This window comes from Hesperophylax consimilis, chromosome 15 (assembly GCF_061612785.1).
Source record: "Hesperophylax consimilis isolate HC1 chromosome 15, BYU_Hcon_1.0, whole genome shotgun sequence".
Classification (NCBI taxonomy): Eukaryota; Metazoa; Arthropoda; class Insecta; order Trichoptera; family Limnephilidae; genus Hesperophylax; species Hesperophylax consimilis.
The window spans coordinates 37,275,131-37,288,000 of record NC_142850.1 but is presented as its reverse complement, the minus strand read 5'-3'; the positions used below and the strand labels follow the sequence as shown (position 1 = coordinate 37,288,000).

General features: G+C 36.0%; 1 protein-coding gene across 1 annotated transcript; it reads left to right on the top strand.

Annotated features, from left to right (window-relative positions):
- Window positions 1-7,901: 7,901 nt before the first annotated feature.
- LOC149417717 (uncharacterized) lies at window positions 7,902-11,811 on the top strand. Its single transcript, XM_089640149.1, has one exon. The coding sequence runs from the start codon at window positions 7,975-7,977 to the stop codon at window positions 11,809-11,811; it is 3,837 nt and encodes a 1,278-aa protein (XP_089496275.1). The 5' UTR covers window positions 7,902-7,974.
- The last annotated feature ends 1,059 nt before the right edge of the window (window positions 11,812-12,870 follow it).

Sequence of the window (12,870 nt, the reverse complement as noted above, 5' to 3'; positions counted from 1 at the left end):
GATTGACACCGGGCATTACTTTGGATTTGTTCCTGAAATCCTGGGGAGACCGAAAACTTATAGAGCACGGATGATTACGGAGGCCATTGAAATTCATAAAAATCCTGTAAACATTAATAGAGACGATGGAGCTAAGCTTAATAGTTCTTGGTATCCGGTAATTGACGGATACACCAGAGCTAAACGAAGAAAACCACTTTAAATATAAAAGAAGAAAAAAATGATACGTTAATGTTAGCTCAGAGGGTTGGAGCTGGCAACGCGGTATCACAACCTCATACATAAGCTCACATTTTAACACAACCTCAAATAACACATCTGCCCTGATGATGGACACTGCAATGCTGTCCGAAACGTTGGCTAAAGAAGGAGTTAGCGCAACACGGCATAATACCCCAAAAACAAATAACAAAAATACTTTTGGCCGTGAAAATCTTAAATTCAATGTTTTTTTCCCAAAATTGCATTATGAAAATATTTTATCGGTATTTTTTTTTTTAAATTAAATTAAGTTTGAAATGACAACTTTTTTCCTCCATAATGATAATTCTTATAAAGCCATTTCTGCCAAAAATTACTTCGAGGACGCTGTAATCTACCAGGAGCACAGAAGTTTGGGAAAGTAATTTACTGTTAAAAATGGTTTATTTAATTGTTTTTTTTTAATATAAATTTTTCAATTAAAAGTTTTTACATTTTGCGTGTTTATAAAGCAATGTTTTTTTTCCAAAATTAAACTCCCTTGGACCTTTCAAGAGTGTTGGTGACAAAAACCGTACATACGATATGGGTATCAAATTACGCGTCTCGACCTACACAACACGAATGGCTCGGTGAAAAAATGATCAGTCAGCTCCTTGGCACATTTTTTTCTCAAAATACCTCCTCCTCCTCCCGCATCACCCGTCTTCCGTCCTTCGACATGTATCTGGTGTTTTGTTATCTGGTTATCTTTCCAACTTATTTCTCCGTTACTGATTTTGTCTCGGCGTACAATCGGCGTATAATGGTTCGGTTTACCACATATTACATATTATATTGATTATTCGCTACGACACATTGGTTTTTATTTAAAATTAGTATTAACTCTCAGGCCTTGGTCCTGTTTTGTCGAAAGGTCAAAATATTTCCGCTTTGCAATAAAATCCAAATAAATGGAATATTTCTGAACGCATCCGAAAACTATAAACTGTTTTTGAAAGGTGATGAAATACGCTTTAAAATTCTATAATTCGAAATAAACTAATTTAGAAAAAAAAATAATGAAACATAAAATGTTTTAAAAATAACTCACCTTACGTTTTTTCTAATTAAAATTACTGATATAAAAACACGAACATATTTTGTAAGGCAATTGAATGTAAATGGTATTTATTGTATTGTGTGGATTATATGTTTGAATTGACATGTTTCAAAATAAAAATGTTTGAAAACACACATGTGTATAAAAAATGTCTGCAAAAGCCCTACGGGCGTAAAATAAGATATAAACATACATAAATAAATAAACGTTGTCGCCAACTTTTTTGTCGTTTCATGTAAAAATAAGTAATAAAAAATCCAGGTTTTATTACCTTTTTTTTCAAATGCGATCGGAAACTTTGTTTTTATAAAGGTTTACCTATGTTTTAATTATTTTCTGGTTAACTTTTAGATTTGAATTTAAAGATTGATGTTTTCTCTTTCTAACAAAGTTAAGATAATTTTTTATAACGATGGTAATAAGGGAGACATAACGATTTCTATGAGATCTGTATAAGTTGTTCAAAAAAGCAAACAAATTAGCCAAAGGGGTTAATATGCAAGTACTACACAATTCGAGTCTCGGTTCGCAAATGAATACGCTGCATAAGATAGTATGTCTTTTTAGAAAATTATTTATTTAAAAACCGGTACCATTACCTAACTTCTACTGAAAAAATGTGATATCTTTTTCTTACAGATAAATAATGGGTAAAAGAAATGGATACAAAGGTCGGTTATTTTCGTCTACTAGACGAAAAAAACCGATTATTATTATCAAACGACAGATTCATGTTGCGCCGCATTCGATCTCTAGGTAAGTACGAGAAATATCGCTTTACTGTTACTCTAACTACTGAACCCTCCTCCTAATGATTTATATTATGAGAAACCTGTATTATGTAGCATGCATAACGGGGAGTTGGAATAGAATAAATATAGATCATTACATTTTGATGAGAACAAATAGGGTCTATTGATCCCTTCGCGTATGGAACTCTAAAAACATTTTGTCTTACGTATAAGTACAACGAATATAAATAATTAGGTACCTTTTTATTTACAGAGATATGGATATCATCAATAATGCTGCTAGTTACTTAGATACATCTTCACAAATACGTGAAACTTCGAGGGATGAATCATTTTCTTCAAATATTGAAGAAAATGCAAGTTCTTCATCATCAATAACGCTTGATGATTTTCTGATGGAACCAGACCATATTGATGAAACCCATATTCAAGAGGGTCGCAGAATTGTTGATATAAAATATTTGTTTTCAGAGATTTCAAATATAAAGCACGAACACACCAACTGCACATTTTCAGATTTAAAATTTGTGAAGGAACGACGAAATGGTTTTCTAAGCCAATATGTTTTCGAATGCAAAATGTGCAAGAAAATAGAATACTTACACTCCGAAGATCCGAAACTGAAAGTGTCCGTAAATACTGCTGTCGTCGAAGGTGTAGTATGTACAGGAAATGGATATTCACAATGGAACGAAATTTGTGGTGTCTTAAATATGCCAAATATGGATCGTTCAACTTACACAAACATAGAACAAAGTTTAGCGCCAACAATTGAAAAATGTGCCTTAGAAGAAATGATCAAAGCTGGTGAAGAAGAAAAAAGGCTAGCCATTTTAAATGGTGACGTAGACGAGGGTGGGTATCCTCTGGTGACGGTAGTTGCAGATGGCTCTTGGGCAAAGAGGTCATATAAAAGTGGATTTAGCTCCTCATCTGGTGCGGGGTGCATAATTGGACTGCGAACTAAAAAGGTTTTATTTCTGGGAGTCCGAAACTCATACTGCTGCATATGTGCTAGAGCTACAAAACTACATGTAGAAGCATCTGACCACAGGTGCTTCAAAAACTGGAGTGACAGTGCTAATGCCATGGAAGCTCACATTATAGCAGAAGGATTCTCGAAAAGCATGGAAATGCATGGTTTGAAATTCAACAAACTAGTTGGTGATGGCGACTCCAGCATCATGAAAAAAATAATGCAGCAAATGCCATATGGGTCCAACCTCATAGTACAAAAAATTGAGTGCAAAAATCACTTGCTCCGCAATTTTTGCAACAAAATTACTTAGAAAAAAAACCAACAACGCTAAAGGCTTTGTACCAGTTTACATAAGAAAAAAGGTAAAGCAAACGTTTTACGCATGCGAAAAGCTATAGTTGGAGCAGTAAATTACAGAAAAGAGCAAGAAAACACGCCACACTGTGATAAAGTAAAAAATCTGAAAATAGACATAAAAATGCCGCAAACCATGTGTTTGGTGACCATAAAAAATGTTCATTATACTATTGCAAGTCGGAGAAGTATACTAATGATCCGAATTTAGTAAGCGATCTTCAAGATTGTGGAATATGGACTGATATCCTACAATTGTTGTTGACTCTAGTAGGAAATTCAGAAAGTCTTATTATTGACGTCACAAATAATACTGTGGAGCAATTCAATAACGTTATTGCCAAATTTATAGGCGGAAAAAGAGTTAATTTTACCAAACGGGGATCTTACCAAGCAAGATGTTTTGGAGCAGTAACTTCATGGAATAGTGAATTGGCAACCCATTCACGAATTCAAAAAAAAATCCAAGGCCACAGTCCTGGCAAATACACGAAGCACTTTATAGAAATACATCGACGTTCGAATGAGAAAACACAGAGGTGTCGAAAAAGAATACTAAGGTTTAACGAAAACACGACAGAAAAGAGAAAAAAAGTTACAGGGCCCGATGAAAATTATGGTCAATTGGAATTAGAACCAGATATGCCACCTGAATTGTTTGAAATGAAAAAAGAGGAATTTCTCAAAGAATTATCTCCATCGAATAAGAAAGAACTCGAACGGAATACGGTGGGCCAAAGCAATAATAATTTGTGGGCAGGCAGATTCAAAAAGGAATCATAAAGACCATATTGAAAGTACCAATTAGAACGCCTTCAATTGAAATATTCAATTCCTTTGACGTACCAAATGTACAGCAAATATATGCCAAAAATATATTATTGAAGCTCTTCAAAAATAACAAATCCTCTACTAGACTGTGTATGCATAACACTAGATCGAACAAAAATGATATAAAAAATATTCCAAGTTATAAAACCACATTCGGACAAAGAAACTATACATACTTTGCAACAAAACTCCATAACATCCTTCCCCAAGACATAAAACTAATAAAAAATCCTAATGAATACAAATCATTAATAAAAATATGGCTGAAAGAGGTCAATGAAAAAACCCTAATGAAAACACTAAAAACGATATAGAAGACACTAAAAACGACATAGAAGACAAATAAACCATATTTAAATAACTTTAGTCCGCCTCGGCACAGGACCCCCTAGTGAGGAGGACTAAGAAATACAATATTTTATACTTAATTTCACCATTATATTTTGTATGTAACAATTATTTTATATAGTCGCTAAAATAAAAAAATAAAAAAAATAAAAGTTGAAAGGCGTAAGAGGTTAACAGCATCTAACTTTGGAAAAATATGTAAGCTGCGGCCAAAAACTTCAGTAGCGAGAGTATTAAACTCGTTACTGTACTCGCCGTTTAAAGGAAATATGGCCACAAATTACGGGAAAGAAAATGAAAACCAAGCAATAGAGCAATTTACAAAAGAAACGAAATTACAGGTATCCGCCTGTGGACTGTTTATCGATGAAAACAAAAATTTTTTAGCGGCAAGTCCGGGTGGCCTCATCGGTGAGGATTCTATAATTGAAGTTAAATGCCCTTATAATATAGCACATATGTCACCAGAAGAGGGAATTGAACAAAAGGATTACTGCAAAGTTGAAGATAATGCTTTAACATTAAAACGGAATCACAATTACTTCTACCAAGTACAAGGCCAGTTACATATTACTCGTCGTAATTACTGTTTTTTTGTTGTGTGGAGTCCTAAAGGTTTACTGTATGAAAAAATTGAGAGGGACGACTTCTACCACCAATGCCTTTTACCAGAAATAATTGACGGTCGAGAGAAAGATCTAAACCATAAATTGTTTTAATTTCATTATCTCTTTGTAAAACATTTAAAATTTTGTACAATAAAACCTTTAACAAACAAAAAATCTCATTTAATCACTGAAGACAATATAAGCGAATCTCATTTGACACATTTTTTAATTAATTAATTGTGAAATAAGACCAATTAATCAAATAAAATTTATTTGCGCACGCCGGGTTCGAACTCGCAAATTTCGGATTGGGAGTCGAGTGTTACCACTCGACCACGCCGGAACGAATCTTATTATTGTGTAATTATTCTTATTTTGTATAAGTCTTGGCGAGGGATGCCTTTGCCCACCTAATGCGTGGCTGGCCAGATCAGGAGAGACCGGTTGAGGGAGACCTTTTGATCACTCCAGCCTGCCTCTCGAACCATCGTTTTGCACCACAATGGTAGGGATGGAATACGCTATATTATCTACTTATAGATAATATAGCTTAGTGTTCTCAAAGGGAGAGAGGATATACGGCCGACCCTGAGGGAAAAAAAATCCCCTCAGGGCCTATGTCATCCTTGGGGATACTGTGTGGAGGTTATTTTGAGGAAAGAAAGGAAAGGAAGTCCTGGGAAGGAAAAAGGCATCAGGGGTGGGTAGGAATCTGGGTGTCAATGTCTTCATGAATGACCATCATATGAATCCATACCTCCCACTGCGGTGCAAGGCGATGTTCCGGAATAGTCCGGCTGGAGAGATCAAAAAGTCTCCCTCATCCAGTCTCTCCCGATCCGGCCTGCCACGCAACTGGCGGACCGATGCATATATCGCCAAGACCCGGACAATCCTCACCCCCATGAACCCGGGCACCCCTGCTCAAGTCACCAAACGTAGCGAACCACTTGGGGTGACCTATGACAGAGGTTATCCAATAAATGGTTCCCGGGGCGGCGGTACCCATAAGCACCTCCCAAATTGAAAATTATTATAGTACTTGACGTATACAAATTGAATTTGGTCCAATTTTAGTAAGATCGGCAAGTATGGTATACTCGAAATATGTCACTAAACCAAAAAAAAACTAATAAAATATATCAATAACTCGGGAAAAGACAACACTAGTGTACCGACACAATTCGATATACTACGCTACATCACTTTGCTGTATATTTATTTGTCGAAATAGAAGTTAAGAATTATAATATTATGCTAGTTACCCAAAAGTTATTTTTAAAAAAATTATCCATTTGAGTGTTTTGTATCCATATTGGCAATACGGAACGAAATCACCTCGGAGTTGGTCTGGCCGTAACGGATGTTTTTTTTACAGATATTATTTTACGTAAACATATGAAATTAAAGTAAGAATATCGGAATACTTCACCAAACAAACACAAAAGTGACCAAACGGAAGAAATAATAAAAAAAACATCGATTACTCGGGACAACACAACACTAGAATATCGAATATCGATTTATGACTACGTGACATCACTTCGCACAAATACATACGTATTTATCTAAACCCTGTCCCCCGACCCTTACCTCCCGAATACTGAGCGAAAGGGACACATGCAGCTCGGGCTACAAATACCTAAATGAAATCTTCAAAATCGAGGTTTTGTATTCCCCATTATTCTTCCCCTTCTTTCCCAAAAGTTAACCGATTTTCATTTTTTTTTACCAACTACATAAGAAGAAACTATTCTATGTCGGACCGTTTTGCTTTTTTTCAAAATATATTGTCTAGTTTGTAGACTGAACGTCTTTTGACTGGGTTTAAATCAGGCAATTTTATTGATTTTTGGAAGGTCATAACTTCTATAAGAAGCAATTTATCAAAAAAAAAACAAAACGTACCGACACGCAAGTTGCTGATATCTATTTTAAGTTTAAAAAAATATTTGCTCTAGGGTTAAAATCCAGAAAGATAAATGGGGACTACGTTTGTATGGAAAAATCAACGCCCAGTTACGTCTTAATTCGATTCGTTTGTATAAACATAAGTGCGAGGAAATTTACATAGATAAGACAAAAAATAATATTATATAGCTAATGAAAAAAGAAAGAGATCGTCCCTTTCGGACTCACACTGGACATTGAGCTACATCACGAGCTTGGAAGCTTTTTTTTCTTTAGGAAAGGTTTATTTATTTTTATTTTATTTGGTTTTACGCCAGTCGGGCTTTTACATGTTAAATACATATTCTACAAACCTTAATCTACGCATTTAAGAAAATGAATTTACATGGAATAAATTTTTGTTTGACTTTTCCAAATACAAAATAGCAAAAAAAAGTTATTAACCCCTCTAATAAAATGATAAAAAAATTGTTGTTTGTTATTTTCCTGCCGACTAAGGATTTAAAAAGTGGCCCCCTAACCACCGAAATAATATACTCATTGGCCCCATCCCGTCTTAAGACGGCCCTATTAAGAATAACCCGAACAACGCCGGATTAGTCAGTTGTGTGTAAATATTTCTAATTTATTCTTACGACTTCCTTTTCCTTCCCTGTAAGCTCTATAAATTTGTTAAAAAAGCTGCCTCCTCCCCCTAGCTTGGAAACTGGTGACGCCCCTGAATTGAAACATAGACAATTCTAAGAACTATGGTTGATAGACAAAAAATCACTTCTACGGTTGGTTATTATTTTATCTATACAACAACAGGTTATCAAATGTCATTTGTTTCTAGGTTATTGTTTGAGTTTAATTTTAAATATAAGATTAAGAAATAAATCTGCAAAAATGTTACCTTCTACGGGGTATTTTAAAGGAATCAATTGCCCCTTTTACGAAAGTGGATTATGCGAAAGACCTTATTGTCATTTCCGACATGCAAAAAAGGATTTTTCTGAATCTAACAACGAATCGTTCGACAATGGTGAAATTTTACAACAACTCGTATCAGAAGCAGTAAAAAAAGTTCTTCAACACACCGACAACAATTCAAGTGAAAAAGACATCGGCCTCCATTCTCAAGAGTTGATATCAAAGGTCGTCCAAGAATTAGCCCCCGTGACGGCCAACAAAAGTGCGAACTCTCAAGCTAAGGTGACTTACAATCCAACTCCGATCTCCGAATTAAAGAAATTAGTACCGGGAACCGAAGAGTTCGTTCCAGCTCCCAGTAGAAAGGAATATCTGAACCGTAAACACATCCCTGTTCCGTATACTCCACATCGCCCTAGGACCCATGGCTTACGAACAACTTTTAGACCGGAACCAGCTGCAGTTCTACAAAATGTCAACACCTTTCATCCTGGACAGACTGAAAAGTATACCCCCGTGGCCATGGAGTGTGAAACAAGTTTACCAAGTGTCAAGTATCTTCCTGGTTCAGTAGAACATAAGCCTCTTCCATATAGCCCGATGGACAGTGATCCCAGCCTAGAAACTGGCAGGGGTAATGCATACACTCCTACAGACATATCCAACATAAGTGGCGTGAGCAACGTTGCTCTGTACACTCCCAGCGGACAGAGTATATCAGGAGTTACCTACAGTCCCGGGGGATTGGTGTCAGCAAACTACAGTACTTCCAGCTACTGTCCGACCAATACATCATATTCTGCCAACAATACCGGCAGTAAAAGTCCCTGTTATACTTCCAGCCTCAGCTATCAGCCAACTCCCTTGAAAAGTATCAACCCTCAATTCTCCAGCGATGAGGAAGACGAGCCGCATTTAAAAAAACCTCGGATGGTCGGGGGTCGCCCTGCCAAAGGAGATATTCAAGGTTTAGAAGATTTAGATTCCGAATTTGAAATGCTAGGACAAATTTTAGATGATGAAAATGATAGCGTTAAAAAAAAACAAAACAATATTTCAATAGTTCTCAAAAGTGACAACAGTGATATTAAACAAGAAAAATCTAAGCCTATTGAAGAAAAAAACAAATCAGTTGCGACCGCCAAGTCAGATATACCCAAAGTTTCTAGTACTCAATCTAAATATAAATCATCTTCTAGTTCTAGTTCGAAATCGAAAACTGAAAGCAAATCTGAAAGCAAATCTGAAAGCTCTAAAAAGGAAAATAAATCTGGTATTTCCAAAAGTGTTAAATCTGAACATTCTAAAAGTGAGAAATCTAATCATTCTAAGAGTGACAGAGCTGAACATTCTAAGAGTGTTAAATCTGAACATTCTAAAAGTGATAAATCTGAACATTCTAAGAATGATAAATCTGAACATCCTAAGAGTGATAAATTTGATAATTCTAAGAGTGATAAATCTGAAAATTCTAAAACTAATAAAACTGAACATTCTAAAGGTGATAAATCTGGTAAACACAGTTCTAAGGACCAGAAAACATCTAGGTCGTCATCTTCTAATCAGGAAAGTGAGAAAGCATCTTCTGTTAAGCGTGAAGGGGAAAAAGAGAGATCTAAAAAAGAGAATTCCAGTGACAGTCACCATTCAACCAAAAGAAGAGACGATGGTCAAACTATTTCAAAAGACAAAGAAAAGTCCAAGAATCATGAAAGGACACCGTCTAACAGTAAATCAAAAAGTTCAAATGATGACATACCAAAGAAGTCATCAAGTAGTACACAAAAAAGTCATAAAAGCAAAAGCAGCTCATCCGATAAAAAGAAAAGCACTAAAGATCACAATTCCAGGAGTTCATCTAAACCTAGTTCTAGTGAGACGGATAAAAGATCTTCAAAAGAAACGTCTGATAAAAGTCAGAAAAAAGAAGATAAACATAAGTCTAGGAAGTCAAGTTCAAGATCTAAAGAAAAACCAACTGCAACTATTTCTGCGTTTCCAGATGATTCCATATCTGATTGTGAATTAATAGAAGAAATTTCAGATTCCGACGAAGAAAACATTACTCAAGAATGTCTAAGAATATTTGAAGAATATGTTCCATCCGCTAAAGAAGTTCCACAAAATTCAAGTAAACATGAAGCTCCTAAACCGGAGATCTGCATTTCCAAGAAACGTGTCGCTCACAATACCAGTCAAACCATTTACCGCACCCCGACCATTGCCCTGCCTGACCACAAGAGCCAGGCTGTCCAACTGGCTACCGACAGGTATAACAAGGTTAAACAATTTCACGAATCGAGAACAAAGAGAATCAGTAGTGACATGTTTCCAGTGCAGATCCAATCCTCGAGAGAAGAACCATCCTCGAGTGCCGCGGGTCCATCCAAGGTTCGTATAGCTCATGTGCCAAATGTGTCCACATTTCTCCACGCCAAAAAGGCCCTCCAGGTGCCAGAGCCACCCAAGGCCACCGTCACGCAGACGGTCACTAAGGGAACTTCTCGCGTGGCACACATGCCCAGTGAAAAGTTCTGCGACCGACCCAGTGTCTTAGAACCTCTGGCATCCAAAATAGCCGTAAACATAAGATCCAGATACCTGAATCTGATGATTGACGAGTGCCTCAAAATATATTTGACGCCTGAAGATGCTTATGCCCGAGCTCAGCAGGAAGAACTAACTACCAGTAAGAAATGTACAGCGATTCCGATATATAAGAATTCTGCCATTTTGGGAATAACGAGACTGCGGAAGGAAATCCTGGAAGCCAATGGGGTCAAGATTAATAGCGGAGATGTCAGTCCGAGCAGTTTCTCCCATAACAAGCTCTTGCTGGGCAAGCTCAATAATACTTCATGGAGTATAGAAAATAAATATAAAAAGGATGATTTCTCTACTGAATTTAAGGGTTTACGCTTCTTTGAAAATATCTCCAAATGGGTTTTGTCAGAAGAAGAGTTACAAAATAACGGTTTTCCGAGACCACACCCCGAAAAGAAAGAAAAAGGCCTAGCTAAGATATTCACCGTAAACACTAGACAAAAGCCGCAGAAAGGTGATATCAGAATCTGTTGTCGCTGTAAGAAAGAATACAAGGTTAATAAGAAGGGTATAGCGGTGCTCACGGAAGAATGTATTTATCACCCTAACAACAAGTATAGGTTTCGCGGCGAAGTTAAGTATCAATGTTGCGGTCAAGACGTGTCATCAGATGGATGTCTTTCCGCTTCCTGTCACGTTTACGAATATATCGATCACGATAACTTGCGTGGGTATGTGAGAACGTTACCCAAAGACAGCAAATCTGACGGTCACGATTACGGAGTGTACGCTTTGGATTGTGAAATGTGTTACACATCGAATGGCTTAGATTTAACGAGGGTAACCGTCATCGATAGTTCTCTAAATGTTGTTTATGAATCCCTAGTTAAACCATTGAACCCAATCATAGATTATAACACGAGATATTCCGGATTGACGGAAGATCACATGAGAGATGTTTCCACCTCACTACTGGAAGTTCAGGCAACGTTTCTTCATATGTTTTGTGATAAGACTATTCTGGTTGGTCACAGTTTGGAATCAGATTTTAAAGCTTTGAAACTGATACACGATACGGTGGTGGACACCAGCGTTTTATTTCCTCACAAGATGGGGCCACCCTATAAGCGTGCGCTTCGTAATTTGTCCTCGGAATATTTAAAGAAAATTATTCAGAATTCACTAGATGGCCACGACAGTGCAGAAGATGCTACTGTCTGTATGGAACTTCTGATTTGGAAACTAAAAGAAGAACTTAAAACAAGATAATAAAAAAACAATATTTTTTTATTTAAATATTGAAGACAATATTAGTGATTTTTAAACGCAAATCTGAAACAGAAAAATCAGAAAAGGAAACGGTCACATCTGGGACCGTTTCCTTTTCTGATTTTTCTGTTTCAGATTTGCGTTTAAAAATCACTAATATTGTCTTCAATATTTAAATATTATAATTTGAGGTTTTACTCAATAAGTTATTCCGAAAAATAATAATATTTTTTTATGTTGGTTAGAGTTACATACTTATTTATGAAGGCGAATAACACAATACTGCTTATTTTGATTCAGTTGGCTGCAGTTTTCGATGCAAATATTTAATAAGCCTCAGCATTTTCCTCGTCCATATAATCAATCACCATGTTGTGTTTTTCTTTTCCTTTTATTGGTATATTTTTTCAAATACCATTAGATTAAACTGGACCATTATTGCAAGATCTATCGTATAACATTATATTCAAACCTCAAGGAAGGGACAATAAGTTTTATTGCTTTAACATTCCCTTGTATACATCGAATTAAAGGAATAATATTTATTAACTTCATTTATTGCAAGTACCTCCTACATTGGTACATTCACACTAATTTTATTTTATTTCTACTGTCCGCCCTGGAAGGTTATTTTTCTGTGGATATATTTCAAGTTCAAATCAAAGATATAGTAGCAACTACATCAATTGATTTTTTTTAACTTTGGCACTCCAAAACAGTGAACAACATAACATGGGGTGCTTTGTAGACCGGGCACGGTGGCCAAAATCACTCCCGAAATTAGTAAATATTTTTTAGTATTATGTAACATTAAATTTAATAAATTTAAATAGTAAGGAAGTCCAGTCATACCTAAAAAGGGTTAAAAACTGTTTCTTACAGTCTTGGAAAATCTGCTTTCTCATTTCCTTCACTTTCCAAAACATTAGTCCCATCCCATGCGGTTCACCTGTACATATATTCCAGCTCTCTATGTTCTATATCTTAATACCAAATAACCTATTGTGATCTAATTTATACATAATTGGTTTGCGTTTATTTCGAGTTTTTCACCGGGTC